The sequence below is a fragment of the Uloborus diversus genome, chromosome 3 (assembly GCF_026930045.1).
Source record: "Uloborus diversus isolate 005 chromosome 3, Udiv.v.3.1, whole genome shotgun sequence".
NCBI lineage: Eukaryota > Metazoa > Arthropoda > Arachnida > Araneae > Uloboridae > Uloborus > Uloborus diversus.
This window is the reverse complement of record NC_072733.1, coordinates 122,282,214-122,300,996: the sequence shown is the minus strand read 5'-3', so window position 1 is coordinate 122,300,996 and position 18,783 is coordinate 122,282,214. Positions and strand designations below refer to the sequence as shown.

The 18,783-nt window shown below is 32.3% G+C and overlaps 1 protein-coding gene across 1 annotated transcript in view; it reads left to right on the top strand.

Moving 5' to 3' along the window:
- The window catches only part of LOC129218922 (guanylate cyclase soluble subunit alpha-1-like), a 144,092-nt gene that overhangs the window by 57,529 nt on the left and 67,780 nt on the right, over window positions 1-18,783 (top strand). Inside the window, exon 2 of the mRNA XM_054853242.1 lies at window positions 13,810-14,128. Coding sequence (XP_054709217.1) covers window positions 13,810-14,128 — 319 coding nt within the window. The remainder of the gene's footprint in view (window positions 1-13,809; window positions 14,129-18,783) is intronic.

The window sequence follows — 18,783 nt, the reverse complement described above, 5'->3', positions numbered from 1 at the left end:
ACAGTATCAAATTTACTGATATTTTTTGTTGAAGAATTTTGCACTGTGGAAATACAATACTCTGATGTCTGAACGACTCAAAACTCTCGGAAATCTGGAGCCAGCTTTAATATTTATCGATCGAAACTAAAATAATATTAATTAAAAAAATCACCAATAAAGCGCTCAAAAAAAAAAAAAAACCCTTAAAAAACAAGCATCTTAAGATACAAACACGAAACCCTTGTGTTTTAAAAATTTTATATTTGCGTCAGCAGGAAATTAAAGTTTTACTTCAGGAAAATTGCACTAGTACCATTGAAACTTGTGAACATAAAAATAATTTTTGAAACTATATTCAAAGGCACTCGATTGGAGGTCACGGGAAGTCTCTATGACCTCCCCAAAAATGTCATATTGGGAAAATTTTGTCTGGCTATTCGGTAAATTTGGGGACATAATTGTAATGATGCAATTTTTGAATTCTCGAATGTCCAAATTTCATTAGATATTGTACTTAATTGTGTGTACTTAATGTGTGCATTCACCAGCATTTTATTAATCGGCAAATATGTAAGTTCCATTTGGCAAATTGAGATTATTCGCCTTCCCAACATATTTAAGTTCAGGCCGTACCTGATATATTTTAAAATTTTCAGCTTTTCATTTCTGATCTAGCAGTGTTTCGTTCTCGTCAGAATTACATCTTTTTAATTTAAAGTAGAATATTTACATTATTATGCATTGTTTGTCATATTTTATTCGCTTTGAAGGACATGCTCATTTAGAAAAGTAAATGCTGGAGAGCTACAGTAGAATTTGAAACTCTTGTAACCTTGAAACTCATCAGTTTCCTTACATTTTAACTTTTAGAACACTTTGAGTCTTAAAGTTTGGCATCAACACGTTCATGATGAAAACAAAAAGTATATTATACTGAATACTACTGAAAAGTGTGATTCTGTACTTCACTATCTTTCACTGCATATCAAAAGTAAAAATGTGTCAGATTGTTATCCGTGTAAAATGAAAAAATCGGAGAATTTCGTTTAAACCTGTAACGGAGATTCAAGCCAACGCCGGGTAAGATCTTTTGCATTTAAATACGATGGGTTCCTTAGCAGTTGAGTTCTTTAAGGGGGGAGGGGGAATTATTTTCACAATAATAGACGATTTTTCAAGAAACTTTCCAGTTTATTTCTTAAAGAAGAAAAGTGAAGTTTAAGAACACTTTGTCAGGTTTCAAAAGATAACAGAGATTTGCGGCAAAGCTCCGATAACGGAAAAGAATTTCTGAACTCCCGGTTTGAAATTTACCTTAGCGACCAAAGCATAAGAATCTAAAAAAACCAACAAATCCTCTAGTTAATAAATTAGCGTCATAGACAAGGGCGCGGCAAGGGGGGCTCGAGCCCCCCCCCTCCCCTTTGAAATTAGAACTTACTTGCTTTTGGTACTTTTTTTCTTTGCAAAAATGTAAAAACATTTATTCTCCAGCCATTAATGAATAAGTTATTAAAAATGAAATATTTCAATGACTCCAATCTGTCCAAAAATCAGGTCGCATGGAGAAAATACCCTCCTAACCCATGGGAAAAATATCTGAGCCCCCCCCTTACAATTTTGCATATGGGCGCTCTTGGTCATAGAACACTATAAGTCAATATTAATGAATGGAAACTTGTAAATGAATCTGGTTTGCCTCAGCAGTTTTGAGCCGAAGCAGCTACGTACTTCCACTACTTACGGACTAGAGCGGCTTTAAAAGGAAAAACCAAAACCTTTATTGAGCTTTTTGCGGGAAGAAAGCCATGTATTAAACAAAACCTTTTTTGAGCTATTTGGGGGAAGAAAGCCATTTATTAAACACTCCCGTGTTTTTTTTTTTTTTTTTTTTTTTTTTTTTTTTGACTGTATTTCGTATATTGGACTTCCAAAACAGAAAATAAACAAATTGGATATGAGAGCTGAACAAGGAGTCATGGTAGGATATGCGTTTCGTATGAAAGGTTACAGAATTTGGGAAATCAAAAATTGCGAAGTGACAGAAACGCTGAATGTTAAATTCGATGAAAATAAATTCTGGGCGCCCCCCCCCCCCCAGGAACGGCAAACAGAGGGACACAGTTTTATTTCACTATTGAGTAAATCTGAAGTAGATGAAGAATATCCTAAAAATTATAAAATAGCATGTTGGGAATTACATGGGTTAAAGAAATACAAAGGGAAAGTAAAGAAAGCAGGGATATGTATTATTCTGTTGACACGACGGCGACGGTTATGAAGTCCGAACCGTGAAGTCGAGGTTTATTGTTCTGAAAATAACATTGAATATGACCCAAAATATTTTAATTTCACTTGTGATGATACCTCAAGAAAAGTTTCAGATTCTTATGAAGACAGGGAGGATAATTCAAGTAAGTTAGAAGCTAACATTTCCGAGATTTAAGATTGGCAAAACGCAATGACTCAAGAAATTCAGGTGATATGAGAAAGAAACGTTTACGAATTGGTTCCACGGAATGAAAGTTTTAGAAAGAAAAAATGGTACAGGTGGTTTAAAAAAAAAAACAAATGAGCAGAATGAAATAATGCGATTCAAGGCCAAACTGGTAATTTTAAATACCCACCAGGTGGGGGGGGGGAGGTTACTTTTCGCAAGTGTTCTCTCCAGTAATTTCCTTTCCTTTGATTGAGGCTTTCTTTTAAATTTTTGTGTATAAGCTACATTGAGTCAATTTCCATGTAGATGTTTGCAATGCGTATCTATATGCGGATGTAAAAGAGGAGATTTGTGAGATAACCTGAAAGGTTTGTCCATCCCTGAAATCTTAATTTTGTCTGTAAATTGAATAAATCATAGTCATTCTGATACAGAAACGCCTCGAGTCAAAGCGACCGGATTTCAATGGGGGGGGGGGGGGGCTTGTAGTGTTTTGGGATAGGGTACGAATAATATGGTGTTACATTCAAACAAAAATGCGTAGAACTGTCAACGATGGAAGCGGAGTTCATTTCAATTAGTGACTAATCTAAGGATGTGGATCAAAGGAATTTTAAATGAATTGGCTACGAAAGAGTTCAGAATTTTAGATTGATTAATAGTACTCTGTACTGTGACAATCTAGTTGCAATCGATTTTTCTAGTTCTGCAATAGAAAATTGCAGAACTAAGCAGATTGAAGTGGGGTACCATTTCCTAAGGAATTTGATTGATAAAAATGAATTTGGAATAAAATTTGTTGAAATAAAAATAATGTAGCTGATTGTTTTAAAAAACCTTTCTCTAGGAAAATTTACATAGAGCTTGAATTGCAATGACATATTTTTATAGGTTTTTTTTTTTTTTTTTGAAATGTTTCAATTATTCCATTATATTTGAGTTCTAATTTGTGCACACAAACGGATGGCCTGTAATATATTTCTATTTTTTATTCATGTCTTAAAGTATTTCATTCTAACCGCCTGAATTTCCTTCATTTAAATTTTTTCACTAATGCAATATTATTTCTATGAGTTTAGTGGTATGCAAATGTAAAGAACTACGTAACTTGTAACCAGAATTGAATGTGTGATCTCATTTTATCAAGATGGCAGTTCGTGGTTGTGTTCCGCTTGGAATTTAAAAGAAGCCTCTAGTCTGAACGATGTTGCGATGATTCACTTAGTGACATGAATGCCGGCAATTTAAGTTTATAAGTACCTTTTTCATTTATATTTTTATGTTTTCAGATGTAACCTATTCTACGGTCTGTGTGCCATATTGGCCCCCTGAAGCTGATTTTTGTGTGCCCGTTGTCAGGTTTTATGTTACAATCAAGAACTATGTATTGGAACAAGATAAACTAAATTTTGTTTTAATTGAAATGTGATGGATCATACAATTCATTTACGCCTGGATTTTTTAAACTTGTAATTCAATATTGGTTTTTACGGGTAGTTGAATATTATCATTTCAAGAATCACCGGAATATAGAAATTTCTGTTGCTAGAACTAAATTAAACGTACATTTCTTTCATTATTTATTAATTATTTTTTTTTTTTAATTTTCCAATAAATTTTATAGCACTGATTCTTTGTTTTTACATGTTATTGAAATCGAAGGAACCAAAACAGAATGTTAAGTACTTTATTATTGTACTTATTTTTGTAAAAAATAAAGGAACAAAATTTAAAACCAACTTCATAATGAGAGCAACAATAAAGATTAGAGTTTAAAGTACGATGTATTACAGCGTATGAAACTTTCTTCGCATATTCAGACTTGTATGACACTTATCAAACAAAATTATAGATTATTTTAATTGTAATGTAAATAAAAAGCAGTTATTTTGCAAATGTGAGCATATTTAAATTTACAGTTAAAAGAGGTGCGGTTTTCTGGCAAGCATTTTCAAGAAGGGTAGCATTGTTTACAACAAGGACGGCGGGCCAAATGTGGACTTACAATTTCTTAATGATTAGAACTGGCACTACCAGATTTAATCTATTTCTTGACAATGTTTGTCGATTTATGCTTTTGTTAAAAACTTTCAACTTTTCTTGCCGATTTTCACTTTTTACTGAATTGACTTTAACTAAGCATTAAAGAAATAATTGATTTTGGGAATATAGAATTGTTTCTATCAGGTTTTAGGTAAACTCTAAAAAACTTAAAGATAAATTGTCTAAATCCTATCAAAAGAAGTAGAACTTTTAAAACAAAGTCGCTGATGGATTAAATGGGGAAATCGATAGCTGTTAAAACGGGGGGGGGGGCGTCCCCATTTTGAAAGACATAGAATATAAATGAATCATCTTAAATTATGCTTAAATATTAAGACAGATGTAAGATAGGATGCTCTTACGGTATTATTTTATTTCAGCTCAAATGACTCTTTTATGCGATTAATTAGTTCTTAGAAAAAAGCTCCGAAAAATTAAACTTAAACAATATAATAACACAATTGTGGAATAAATTATATGAAAAAAAAATATTTTAAAAAATTATAAGTAAAACATTTCATATTAAGTAAGTTCTAAATAATTATTTTACATCACACTTTGTTTCATATTCAGATTTCTAATAATGGGCAGCTGTCAAAGAAAAAGAAGATGAAGCTGGTATCAGTTAAATATAGCTCGAGCTGTTAACAAGTGTTGGAAAGGAATATGTGTTACAAAAAAAAAGAAAGACATCTACGGTTTTCAGTGCTACTATAGCAACTCGGGGGAGGGGGGGGACTAAAAGAGGCTAGATACAGTAGTCATTGTTTTAAATGAATACCTCAATATTTCCCAATTGGTTGTCCTAAACGTCGACCTTGTTCCATTTTCTAAAAAAAAATAACTCTCTGCCTCATCCTAATTATTGTTTTGAAGTAAACATATTGCAATCCGATAATCTGGAGCCTATTATAAGAAGAAGCTGGTTTCAAGTTTTATCATCCTTAAAACATTTTTATTTATTTCTCTAGGCCAAGATGTTACTTTTCCCATTTTGGGCAACTTTCCGCTGTTTTTTTTTTTTTTTTTCTTTTCTTTTTTTGGAATTCTTAACTTATAGAAGGAGTTATTCTCGATCACCGATCACTTCAGTTATCCGATCGAAAAAAATAAATATTATTCTTAATCAACCATCTCATATGTATTACAAAATCCTTCAAAAATACCGAAAGTTACAAGGATTTTTTTTAATTTTATTTCGGAAACCAGTATAAGTGCATTTCTTGACATGGAAGATAAAATGTAAGATATTTTCTTTTTTTCTTTTTCGAGTTCTTATGTAAAGTATTCAGATTAGGTCTGCTTTAATTAGATATAATAACGACCGTTTCAATTGCGTAGTTTGCAAATTGCTGCACAGCAGTTTTTTTTTCTCTTTAAAGCAACATATTTAGCGCTTAACTGGTTCCTGAAATAAACGCTTCCATTACAATTTAGGTATATGTTAAGCGGTTTCAAAATAAAAGCAACTCCCAAGGCAACCTTAATTTCAGATCATTCAGAGTCATAATTTTAATCATTTTAGGGCGTATTTTTATACCTACGTAATTGATTTTTTCAATGAATGTTTTTTGATGTCCACAAGTTTTATGAGATTCTAACAATTTTTATTTTGACAGATGCTTTCATGATATAAGGCCTAATGATGGCACCTAAGTCGGCAAAGATGTCACAAAGAAGAATCAAGTTTGTGATGTAAAAGTGTTGACTTTGAAAAAAATTAGCATTCGGTTTTAAATGAATTTCTGCAATTTCACTGTAAAAACTATTAATCGATATTTATAGGTGATGTATACGAAATAAAATAATTTGGCAATATTTAATGATGTGAATGTTTTATTTTTTCTCATGAAAACAGTATAACAATATAAAGTTACATAATTTTTGGAGTAGTAAAACCAATTAATACTAGTACTCATAAACCTGACATATTTTATTATACCGAGTAAAAAAATGTTTGTTTAGTAGCTCTGGAATTTTTAACCATCACATATTTATTTTTTTCATGTATTTAAACTTTAAAAGGATAATACGATAAAGTATTATCTAATCTACAATAATCAGTTTACAATAAAAACCATTCTGTGCAGTCTAAATGCTGTTTACTGCACATATGGTGTGAAATAAAGTTAGTTTGTTACTAGTATTTCTCAAATAAAGTAAGTCCAAATGCAACTTTTAACATTAAAAAAGAAGAAAACCATGAAAATATTTTGTTTTACCAGAAAAGAAAAATAAATGCACAGAATTGCATGTATAAAGTTAAAATAAACTTAAAGGTTTAATGGATTGCATACTGCAAAACATTTCCCATGTTATGCTGTACATTTTAGCAACTCACTAACGCTAGAAGTGAAAAAAGTACTTTTAGTGAAGATACGATGTAGTATTTTCAGTTATATATAAAAAACTTTCTCATTTTTACTACCTTCATGGATCAAAAAGTTTTGTTTTATGAAATGGCTATAACTATTCTTAGAATAAAGCTTCAAACCATATTTTGCAATTTCCTTCTATTTGTAAATTTTCAAGTCTGCAATAGAGCTAAATGTTTATAGTAGAAATGAAAATGCGCCACTTTTTTTTCTTCTTTAACAGGTGTTTATAAAATATAGAGAGGGGGGCATTGATTTATTTTGTGTACAAGGAAATTAATATCAATAAAATATATATTTAGCAGCAGTTAACTATTTTTATGTAAAAGGCTTTTATATTTCTTTACTTGTCACTTTTCATTGCCTAAAACATTATTTTTGTTGTTGAAAAACTTTAGAAAAGGAACCGATTTCGTATGTAGGCTAATTTCTACAACGTATATACGGAATCAATTGCTTTACTTTTCTATATTGTTCCTCAGCTGTAAAAGCAGTGATTTCGGCTATGAAAAGAGACGATAGGGTGAGAAAACTCTTTTGCATAAAAATTGATAACTTTATTTTATGGTTTACTGCTGTTAAATTTTCTGTACAAATCATTTATAAACCGTATACTACTGCTGCTTCATGGCCCAATTCAGCTGATTCCGCAGCATAATACTGCTAACTTTACAGTTCGATACTGTTAATTTTGCAGGGCAATTCCGTTAAAAAACAGTATATTACTGTTAATTTTACATATTATCTCTGTTAAATTTACAGGTCAAGTCATTCGTAAAACAGTATATTACTGCTAATTTTATAATTAATCATTGTTAATTTCACAGGGCAATTCCATTAAAAGACAGTATATTGCTGCTAATTTTACGGTTTATCGCTGTAAATTTCACAGTAAATGTCTGTTATAAAACAGTATATTACTGCAAATTTTACAGTTTAGAATTGTAATTTTTACAGTTTTTCTTTGGAATGTGAGCTGCCAGTATTATACTGTAAAAACAACAGCTTTTTTTTTGCAGTGTATTTGGTAAATTGATTGTGAATATCGTCGATTAATTTTGCTCCTCTTTCAGTTGTATCATTTACAACTTTCAGCATTTTAACGATATCTCTTCCCTTTAAATAGCTTCCTTCATTTTTCCATGAATCCGGATCACATAGGAAAACATCTTTTGGTGTTTGTAACTTATCAAACAGTTTTATTTACTTGTAATTGATTCTATAAAGAGGAAGATCTTTACTAAGAAAGTATTCCAAATCATCTACTGTTATCTGAAATTTTTTATACAGTCATCAGACACGTCTTCCTATTCAGCAAGCATTTTTTTGAAGTAGTCTTTTCCTATCTTCAAAGTCAATTCCTTCATCCAATACGGACAAAGCTACTAGTTCATCCCCTAAATACCATATGTGATTTATGAATTTTTCAATTACTGCTTCTTCTGCATGTTTGTCATCATTTTGTACGGTGCAGGTTTTTTAGACACTAGACTTTATATTAGTTTAAAAGGCCTAGAATGGGTTGCTGCGAAAAACTATATCTTCTTACAGCATTTAACTGTAAAACAGCATTTAGGGCATTCTCTTCATATAAGGTCAATTTAAATTGTTTCCTAAATATATAAATATTCAAACAATAAATTCCTTTTGCCACCCATTTGGCTCACAGATAAGCTCCAGGTTGCCGAAAACATATTCCTGTAGGAGGGAGGACTAAACCAAGAAATATTATTACACGTTATGAGAATTCTCTGTAATATTTCTTAATTCCGCTTTCTACGAACAATAATGTGTCATCAAATTCTTCTTTTAGAATTTAAGTGGTATGTGTACTTTTTGAATTTTGAAGTGCTTAAATAATGGAATATCGAGTCTAGAACTAAGAAAGACAAGAACTTCTTTAAAGACACTCTGCAGTACGATTTCAAGTGCATGATGATAGCAACACAAATGCAATATATCACCGTTCAGTTTTTGTTCTAAAAAATTACATGCACAATTTATACGGCCGGTATTGTAAACCACTGTATAAAACACTACAGCTCGAACAGTTAGCAATAAAGAGCAATCATTTAAGGTATCATATGCAACTGAAGAAATATCTCAGAAATTCTGAGTAGCTGTTCAACATTGGGACCTGAAGCTATCATGGTAAGCCTATCAGCGTTTTTTTCCAGTTACATCGGGATGTAGCTTTGTATCCCAGGGAATAACTAAAAAATCTAAATTTGAATTCATGAAATCTGATTTTACCTCTCAAAGATTTTCTCTTGCTCTCTTAAGGGATGTACGATTGATCATAAGGTTATTTGGATTTAAATTTACTGCATCTACATAGGCTGTATATAAATGAACAGCATCTTTGTCCCTAATATGGCATTGGCATTTGTCTAACTTTGATGAAATGCGAGCAGATATCAATAGTTGTCAAGCTTTTTTGCGTTGTGGTAGACCAGATATAGAAAAAAGGTTCAACAAGTTAGGATAGATACCCATTTCAGTTTCTAAATCTTGTGAATTGGAAGAGGAATTTGATGATAATAAAGGACTATGTACTGAAATAGAAGACGGTTTAAAGTATAGATTTTTACATTATTCCGATCTGGATTTTTTTTTAATTTATATTTTAGATATGGAAAACAGAGTTTATTTTTATTGTAGGGTAATCGAGGATTTTTCAAAATTTAAATTATAAAAATGCATAAACATTTAAGTATTTAACTAAAGAACAGCGAATTAAAATATAATTGTCATTACTTATATTTATAGCATGGAAACCTAGCATGGAAACAGAAAATTTTCTAAATCAACACCCCCAAAGCCTGGAGGAGGCAATTTGTTGTTGTCAAAAATCATTCATTAATGGCCTTTAAAATCTCTTGTATCCATCTTGGTGGTAAGAAATGTTCTCCTGCCGCTTGGTTTGAAACGAGCGCGAATTGCGGTATGCCCGTCCCTAGGCCACTGGTGTACATGTACCATACGTAATATGTAAAATATTACAGAATGAAAATGAGAGAATGGTTGGTCTGGAAGTAGCAACATCTATTGAGGTTCAAAATTACTTTAAATATGAAACCTGGGCATATTTTTACATAAAAATAAGAAAATCCGCATTTTTTTCTTCGAAACTCAAAAAAGGGGGCCCTAGGGGCACGTGTTAATATTCATGGATTGACTTAAAATTTTGCATGGATCATTTATTTGTATAATGGAACAAATTGAGGGGGCGTCGTGTAAAATATCTACAACTTCAAGAATAAGGACCACCCTAATATATATATATATATATATATATATATATATATATATATATATATATATATATATATATATATATATATATATATAAATTTGTGACCTGTTTTACATCCATCAGTTTCTGGCTTTGCGTGCTTGTAGCGCGTCAGCATTGTGTTTGTGACCATATGTTCCTTACGATTCTTGTTTCTTATCCTCCCATCTAACACATTTTAATAATTTGCCAAAAAGTTTTAACTCACCCTGTTTACTTGTATATCATATGCTTGTATGTAAGTGTCTACTCGAGTACGTATGCGTATATTCTTGTCTACCTGAGTATGTAAGTTTTTATGTATATATACGAGTATAAGCTAGTATATACGTGTATAGTCGAATGTATATCTGTATAGACTAAAAATACTTGCAGATACTCATATACGTATTTATTGGTACAATTATGTGAATACGTCTATATACATTCCTACACGAGTATATGCGTATGCATATGCATATACTCGTATATTTAATCCCGTTTACTGTAAAAACAATACATATTAAATGAAATTAGTATTTAATTTATATCTGTCTTAAACTTAACGATTAAGTGACTCTAGAAGAACAATATTTGTTAAGCCTAATATTATGACCACTTTACCCCATCTTACTTAAATTGTTCTAAAAAATTATCTAAAAGAGATTCAGCTAACTGCTAATGAGTAAGAGTTCTTAAGACATGTAGGAAGCTTCCTATGCAATCAATCTGTTCATAATTCTAACAAATGAAATTTCCCAAGGAAGTTAAAAGAGGTGTTTAGATTTTAAAACTTTTCATATTCACACAAAATATTTTTTTTTGCCAAATAAAATTTTGCCAGTTGTAAAATTTTGTATTCGAAATGTAGTTTCTAATTGCCTTACTCTATAATAAAATTTTCACATTCATTCGAACATTTATTTCCAAGCTATAGCCATTTATTTGACGAATGACCACTTTACCCCATTGACCACTTTCCCCCACCAGACACTATGTTTCAAAAAAAATTGTATACATACCCTTTTTTACAACGCGAAATTTCGATTTACACGAGGAGTCTTGGAACGCAACCCTCACGTAAGTCGGGACTCGACTGCAATCTAAATTCAGCCGAAAGCATACATAACAGCTCTTGCAGGAAGGGTAACAGCTGTTTCTGTAGATACTCATTGATACACGCAGTTTATTTTTCCTTTCCGGAAAAAATATTGACAAATTTCGACAAACTAAAATATCCCTGACCTAGCAAAAACTCGTGGATTTTTTCAATGCAAATACTATTTTTGTCAATGTCAGTATCGCTCTCAAAAATGGTGCCTTTTTTTTAAATACCCAGCAAGAATCGTGACACGGGTGAAACTTCGCCGACATGATCCTTGTTTGGTAGAAAAACTATTTACGTTGTGAAAGTTTCTTAATGGATTTTAAAGGATTTTTCTTACATTCCTATCAGAAAATCGCTAGCAAGCTGCATGTTTAACTTACTTTGGAGACATTTTGGAGATATCTTAATACTCTGGGGATACCTGAATAGACACTCTCACATGTGTCGCCTTTTGTCTGAGATCGGCTGAGTCTTTTCTTTTTTTTTTTTTTTTTTCATTGCGATACGTGTGGCTCTCAAGTTTTATTCACCCAAACCTGCTTTTTTCCTTTGAAACAGAATCAAGCGACGAAATGGAAAGCAAACATGAAAATCAGACTGATTAGTAATCAAAAAATCATGCTTTCGAATACGCTCCAACACAACACATGACGCTTTTTCCCGCGCCATACCCTTACTACTGCAAATGTCAGATACGCTGATATCTGTCGATGCCACTTCCACCACCTTATTCCAACCTCAAGCGCCCTCTCCAAAAATGGTAGGTTAACATGCCGAATACTGTTCGTAGGTAGTCATTTGATGTAAGACGTTTTATTTTTATCACCATCATGTAACTTCATTTAAACTAAATAAAAATTGACTTTGAATCTTTTTTATCTCCTTTGATGAAATTCTAACTGATGTTTAAAAAAGTGAAAAAAAAAAAAAAAAAACTGAACGGTATCTTTATGAAAAAAAAGTAAAGCGCTTTACTGTATATAAGAATCGAAAAACTTTCTGCAACAATTTTCCTCTACACGCATTATACTTTCACTTATCCAGTTCTTTTCTTTGATCCCTTCCTTATTCAATTTTGATCCAAGTTTTCTCACTTCAGCTTCTAAATTTGATTCTTTAATCTGTCCGGTGCATAAGATTTCTCCTAGTTACATAAAAAGATTTAGTGATAAATTTTTATCCTAAGTAAAACTGATGTATAGAAAATATCAGTAAAATTATAGAACAAGTATTGAATACTTTAATTCCTCAGAGACTGAACATTAGATATATGTTATTTGATGAATGTATTTAATATATATATATATATATATATATATAAGCAGTGGCGTCGTTATGGGAGGCGAGGGACGCGGTTCAGCCCGGGTGTTACCCATCTGGGGGAAACACTCAATGTGGAATTGCAAGTTTTTGAAAAATATAAAGCTACATAAAGTGACATAAAGTGCATTTTTAAGACTACAAATTTGAAAATTTTCCGCGGAGGCGGGGCGACACCACAAATTACCGCCCCGGGTGTCACCTATGCTAGGCACGCAACTGCTATATGTGTTTAAAAAATAAATGTTACTTCATATTTGTTATTTCCACTCGGTTTGAAATGATAAAAATTTGATAATTTAACTTATAACTATTCTGTATTTAATCTAGCATAAACATTTAAATTATGTTGTGCGAAAAAATAGGTACGCTATATCTTTTACATTCAAATTGCTTTAACAATTAAAATATTTTTAAAAATCCCCAAAACTTTGTTTCCTTTAAATTAATATCCCATCATTTTCTATGTTTTATACTATCTATTCTGTCACAGTCATTTCGAAAATTAAATCAACTATCACGTTAAATCTGACAAACTTTTTTAAAGAATTCTTTCTAGTCACTTTCAGTTTTACGGTCAACAATCAAGGTGAGGATTATCTTTTTTTTTATAGTGAATTGGGGTTATTGAATGTTTACAATGTTAATTTTGTGTTAATGATTTGAAAAAAGGTTTTCTTGAAATTGCAAACCGAATAATTGTTTTAGAATAATTGCTTCATTTTATGTTTATTCTGTAGTTGTAATTTTATTTAGTAAGTTGAACTCTTAACTGTCCATTGTCTTATTTGGAAACTCGGATAAACTCTAAGTGTAACAAAATTGTCGGAACATTTTTAAAGCTTCATAATTTTCTTTTGTTTTAACCTTTCATTACACACAAATAAATGAAGAATTATTTTCAATGTTACTAATTGATGGTAATTAATTATAAGTTAGTTAGTGAAAAATCAACGTAACGGATTTGCACTGTTTTGAATATAATGACACGAATCTGCTTGATTTTACCAAGTCGTTGCTCATTTTTACAAGACACATTTATCTTTCTTAAAACTGCCGTTTGTAGCTACATTTTTTAGCTCTGTGTAAGTATCATCTAATATAGAACTTTGTTTATACAAAGATGCTTATTATTTATTTTCTACTATTCATACTAAAGATACATTACATTTGTAATGTCTATCTACTAAAAATGTATCTAAAATTTCAAAAAATTTTCATATACTTTACCCGGTAAAATGATATACATACATATTTTTCCGAATAGGGCATGAATATAAAAGGACAGATGATCTTGTGTCCAGAATCAAGCTCTCTACTGTTTCTTGGTTCCCCGGTCATCAAGGGATTATCCGGACTTGTAGGAAAAGGACTTTACATTTCCGATATCCCAATACATGATGCCACGAGGGATATCATTTTAGTAGAAGAACAAACGAAAGCCCAGGATGGATTAAAGAAACGAATGGACAAACTTAAAAATTCCATCCAAGAAGCTAGTCAAGCTGTAGAAGAAGAAAGACAAAAAAACGTAGATTTGTTGCATTTGATATTCCCTGCGGAAGTTGCCAGAAAACTTTGGAGAGGTAAAAGTTTAAGTTTACTAAAGAGCAAGTTTCCGCTATTGTACATATAAATTGCATGCATTGTGTTAGTTCTTAAGAATTTAAATATTGCCTTAAAGACAGAAGAGGACACGAATGTCCATTTTCACTTAATTGTCTTCTTATCAATGCATAATATATTTTATACAAGCTTTCAAACTTATGTCAAACAACATTTTTTAGCATTTTTAAGAATTTTCATAAGGGCTGAACTTTTTCCGAAAGTACAGGCATCAACTTAGAAAGCTGTTCACATTGAAACTCTTCTGTTTAAAGGAAACAGTGCAAAAGTCAATTGGCACGTCAATTTATACCATTTAAGGCATTGGGAAATCTTTGTTATGTTATTAGATAAACAGTCGTCTGTAGTTGAATCCATTATTCTATTATCTAAATGAAAAGGGTTGAAAATATTTGAACACGTTGTAGAAATAACAGTCTTTTGGATGTATCCTCTTCAAGAAGCACAGTTTTGTTTCTAATTTAGGTCCAGAAATACAAATATAAACCTATTTGTAAAAGCTGAAATGTAATACGTCTATTAATCTTAACTTTAAAATCTACATGATTTAGAAGCAGCGAGGTCAAAAAAGAAAAAAAAAAAACGCCTGCAATAGTTCCTTTTTTTCGCCCTCGAAGTCGATTCTTTCGGTAACACTTATGGGGAAAATCTCGTAGATCATGTTTTGTAAGACATTACGTTATCGTTCAAAAAATATTACAAAAGTTAAATCTGGAAAATATAAAGACCAAGACATTTGTTCACTCCACTGATGTGTTTTAAGACGTTCTCTCAAAGTATGTACATACGGTTTAAAAAATGAAGAGAAGAAACTCCACTTGCTGATACTGCGTTATTTGATTAACATCAACAATAAGGCGATAATAATAAAAATATGTTTAATGGCACAATTTTTAAAAACCGCATTTTTTCCCCACATAATCTACGATTCAAAGCCAATGATTTCAAAAAAAAGGAAAGTTCCTTACTCATTTCGTACAGTTTCTCTCGTGTTCAGAAGATGGGGAAATTTTAATTTTTTGGTATTGGACCATCAAAATTTCGTGTGATTTTTTTTTTTGGATTTTTTTTTAATTTTTGTCATTCCTCATTTTTAGTGTCGACGCTTAAATTTTAAGTTTTCCTACTAATAAAGGTGCAACATTCTTAATATCTAAAAATTTGGTTCCCATTTGTACTGGTTACCGTAGGAAGATGTATTGCTGTTCTTTCATACTTAAAGAGTATACCTTCATTTAATCAACTGTCCTTTCTTAATCCTCTACATATACGTACATAAGCTAAGTTATAAGTAGTACGAATGTCATCTATGCAGTGGGTGCTCTATAGTCTCTGCTTACCCTCACGAATTATTTTGCTATTCGAGTTGTTTTTGTGTCACCCACTATTTCTGAACATTTCATAAAAACTTCGAATTATAATGCACACATACTTATCCGCATCATATGTGCTTCGCAATGCATCAGAAATACACTTTTACTAGCTGCGCTGCATGGGCTAGCTTCAAAATTGCGTCATCGTTTCTCAGAGAAAATAAGCGTAATCACTCAGCTAACATCATCTTCAAACTAAACAAAGACAAATATAATTTGGAATTTCCATTAGAATACGGACATCAACAAGTAAAAATTCGCATTGGATTAAGATAACTCCGTCAACATTCCCAGAAGAAAAATAATTATTTTCCCATAATAAGATTAACAGTGCGTTCAAATTATCCTAAGAAGAAGAAAAAATTTTCCTACATGTATAATATCACCAGTATTTAAAATCCCAGTCATAACATTAGTCACTCTTTAGAAATTAAAATAATATAGCCAAAAAAATTCCTGTGTTGACAATGTGGCATTTAGTACCTAAATTGAAATATATAGTACATTTTTTAGCTGACCTTCAGTACAGTCTTTCAGGAGTCGCCAAACTTTGTCGAAAAAAAATGAAAAAGTGCCATATTTGAGGCCCTCTGGTTCCCTGCATTCAGCATCAACCATGGGTTTTGTACGTAATTTGTGTAATAATATATATGTAAATTATTCAATACCCTCTATAGTTGCATGACTCGCCCTCTGCGCTGCCAAAAAAAGGGCCGTTTTTGTATAAAAAATGCTAAAAAGTGCGATTTTCATAAGCCTTTATCTCAGTGCACTGAGGGTCAGTGAAGAACTGGATACCTGCATTTTAAACTCGAGTATGTGTATTTTCACAAACAAGTGACAGAGCTATGGGCAAATTCTTTTCAAGAACATAATACGTATTTCAAAGCAGTAAAATGAACTATTCAGTTTTCAATTCAGTCATCATATCCCGGATTGAACTTTCCTCCAGGGACTTCCAGATACTATTTAAAAACTAGTTTGATCAAAAACTTACCATAAGAGAGTTATAAACTTGCAGATAGACTGATTAAGATTAGGGGAGACCGAAGCAGGTTTTCGTGCATTTTTTAAATTATTATTTTTATTTTTAATTTATTTACCTAAGTTTGAAAAAACTGTACTACACCATTCAGAGAAACCTTGGCTACAACGTGGAATTACTTACATCAATTAATTAAGCTTTGTTTCACAGAAAAATAGTTTTAAGTGTCCTTACATCACGTGCGAAAATGTGCCCCGTGACCGGGGCAAGTTTTCGCATACCTTATTAATAGACAGGGGCAAGTTTTCGCATGCAATTATATCAATATAATTTAGGAACTCAAACAAAATATTTTCAAGGTAGGTTATTTATTGATTTTCCGTAAATATACATTTAAAAAAACTCATCACCAACTTGGCTACTTAATAATTTTAATACAAGTAGGACTGTTAAAAACACTAAACGTCATAGTCACTGTAACAATTAATGAATACAAAGAACATAAGGTTTCCTTTAATGCAAGGCTCGTGGGCCAATCTTTTGCAACGAGTGCACTTTACCCATATCTCTTTAGCCTTAGATTTACTGTACAATTCTAAGTACTAAATGCAAACACAGTCTTCTTCCCCTTCATCACTTGATTCTTCATTTTCGTCGGGCTTTCCAATACTTTCCAATTTGTCTCGTAAATAAACTCTTTTTTACATTTTTCTTACCTTTCTATTCATTCTAATTTTTCATTTGTTTTCTCTGCTTAGCTTGTTGCTGCTCTAGTCTAAGCTGCACTTTGACCGGAGTGTCGGTCAAAATGGCCGACTTTCTCTTCTTTATTTCTTTGCCGGTCTGTTTTCTCGAACCCGCCTTTTCCAGACATCTCACTTTTTCTGGGGTGGGACAACCTACATTTGGCAGTGTTAGAACTTGAGTATCAGCCTCTTCGTGCTGTCCTGCTATAGGCCTGTACACCTCTGCCTGCACTGGGGCAGGTCTGTCGGTGAAATAGGCTGGCATGTAATCCGCATCTGTAAAGATATCTGGAGTTAAGGGAAAAATCCCTGACACCCTGAAGCCAAACATTGTATTGTTTGGCGTTAAAACCAGAGGCGTTGCTGTTGCCATAATTGATGGGGAAAACCGCACTTGATGGGCCAGGAGTCGCACTTAATGAGGCAGGAGCACAGAACTGTCTGGGAGTTTCAGTTACCTTTTCAGAGGTTAACTTTCTACAATAATTTGCCAAAGTCGTGTAGCACAATCCGAACTCTGCCGCTACACTTTTCATACTTCTTCCTTCTTTTACTTTATTGACAGCTTCTACCATAGCCTCCATGGTGTACTTGCCTCTTTCAGACTTTTTTTTGTAGTGTCGTACCGTGACAAATCTGAAAACCCAACACACAGATCAATATCAAGTTATAATAATCAAGTCATTCTGTGAACATATAAGATTAAAGCTATTTTTATAAACACTTAGGCCTATTTTGTTTTAACATGCATGTCTCATGAATGATTGAGATTTATTTTTTGTCTGTTTTTTGTTTAAAAATATAAGTTGTCAAATAAGAAGCTTACCTTTTCATGTGTCTTTAACTATTTATGCTTCATTTAAGAGTAAATAATATAAAAAACATCGATAAATAGTAGCGATCGGGGTATATTTTCGATGTGACGGGAACCCGTTTCGATGCGAAAATATGCCCCGCTTGGTGTTCGAAAACGATCCCCGTCGCCATGTTTTTCCTTTAACTTCACGCAGACGGTCAAAAAAATAACTTTATGGATATACTATCATATTACTGGTAGCACCTAAATGTGCTCCTTCGAATTATTACAACAGACAAAAACTTAACTTAAGACGTATATTTTTGTTTTTAGTTTAAATGAGGTCATCAAAATTTACTTACCTCCATAAAAACAAGTGAAACTCACGTTACGCAGCGGTGTAAACAGCCATCCAACTGAAACTCTCGTAGTTGTCGTCTAGTAGCGCTGCCTTTCAAATAGTTTGGATAGTGCTTCGCTCTACCGGCTCGCTAACGAGTTAAAGTCAACTCGAAAACGTACCCCGTGCGAAAATCTGCCCCGGTCTCCCCTACTCGCAAACTTTATAATATGATAACTAGAAATAAAGTGAAAAAAAAAACATCAAAAAGAGGATAAAAAGTACTTTTTAGAGGCATGTATCTCAGTGCAATGAGGGTCAGTATAAAACTTGATGACTACATTTCAAACTAGAGTGTGTGCGTTTTCACAAACA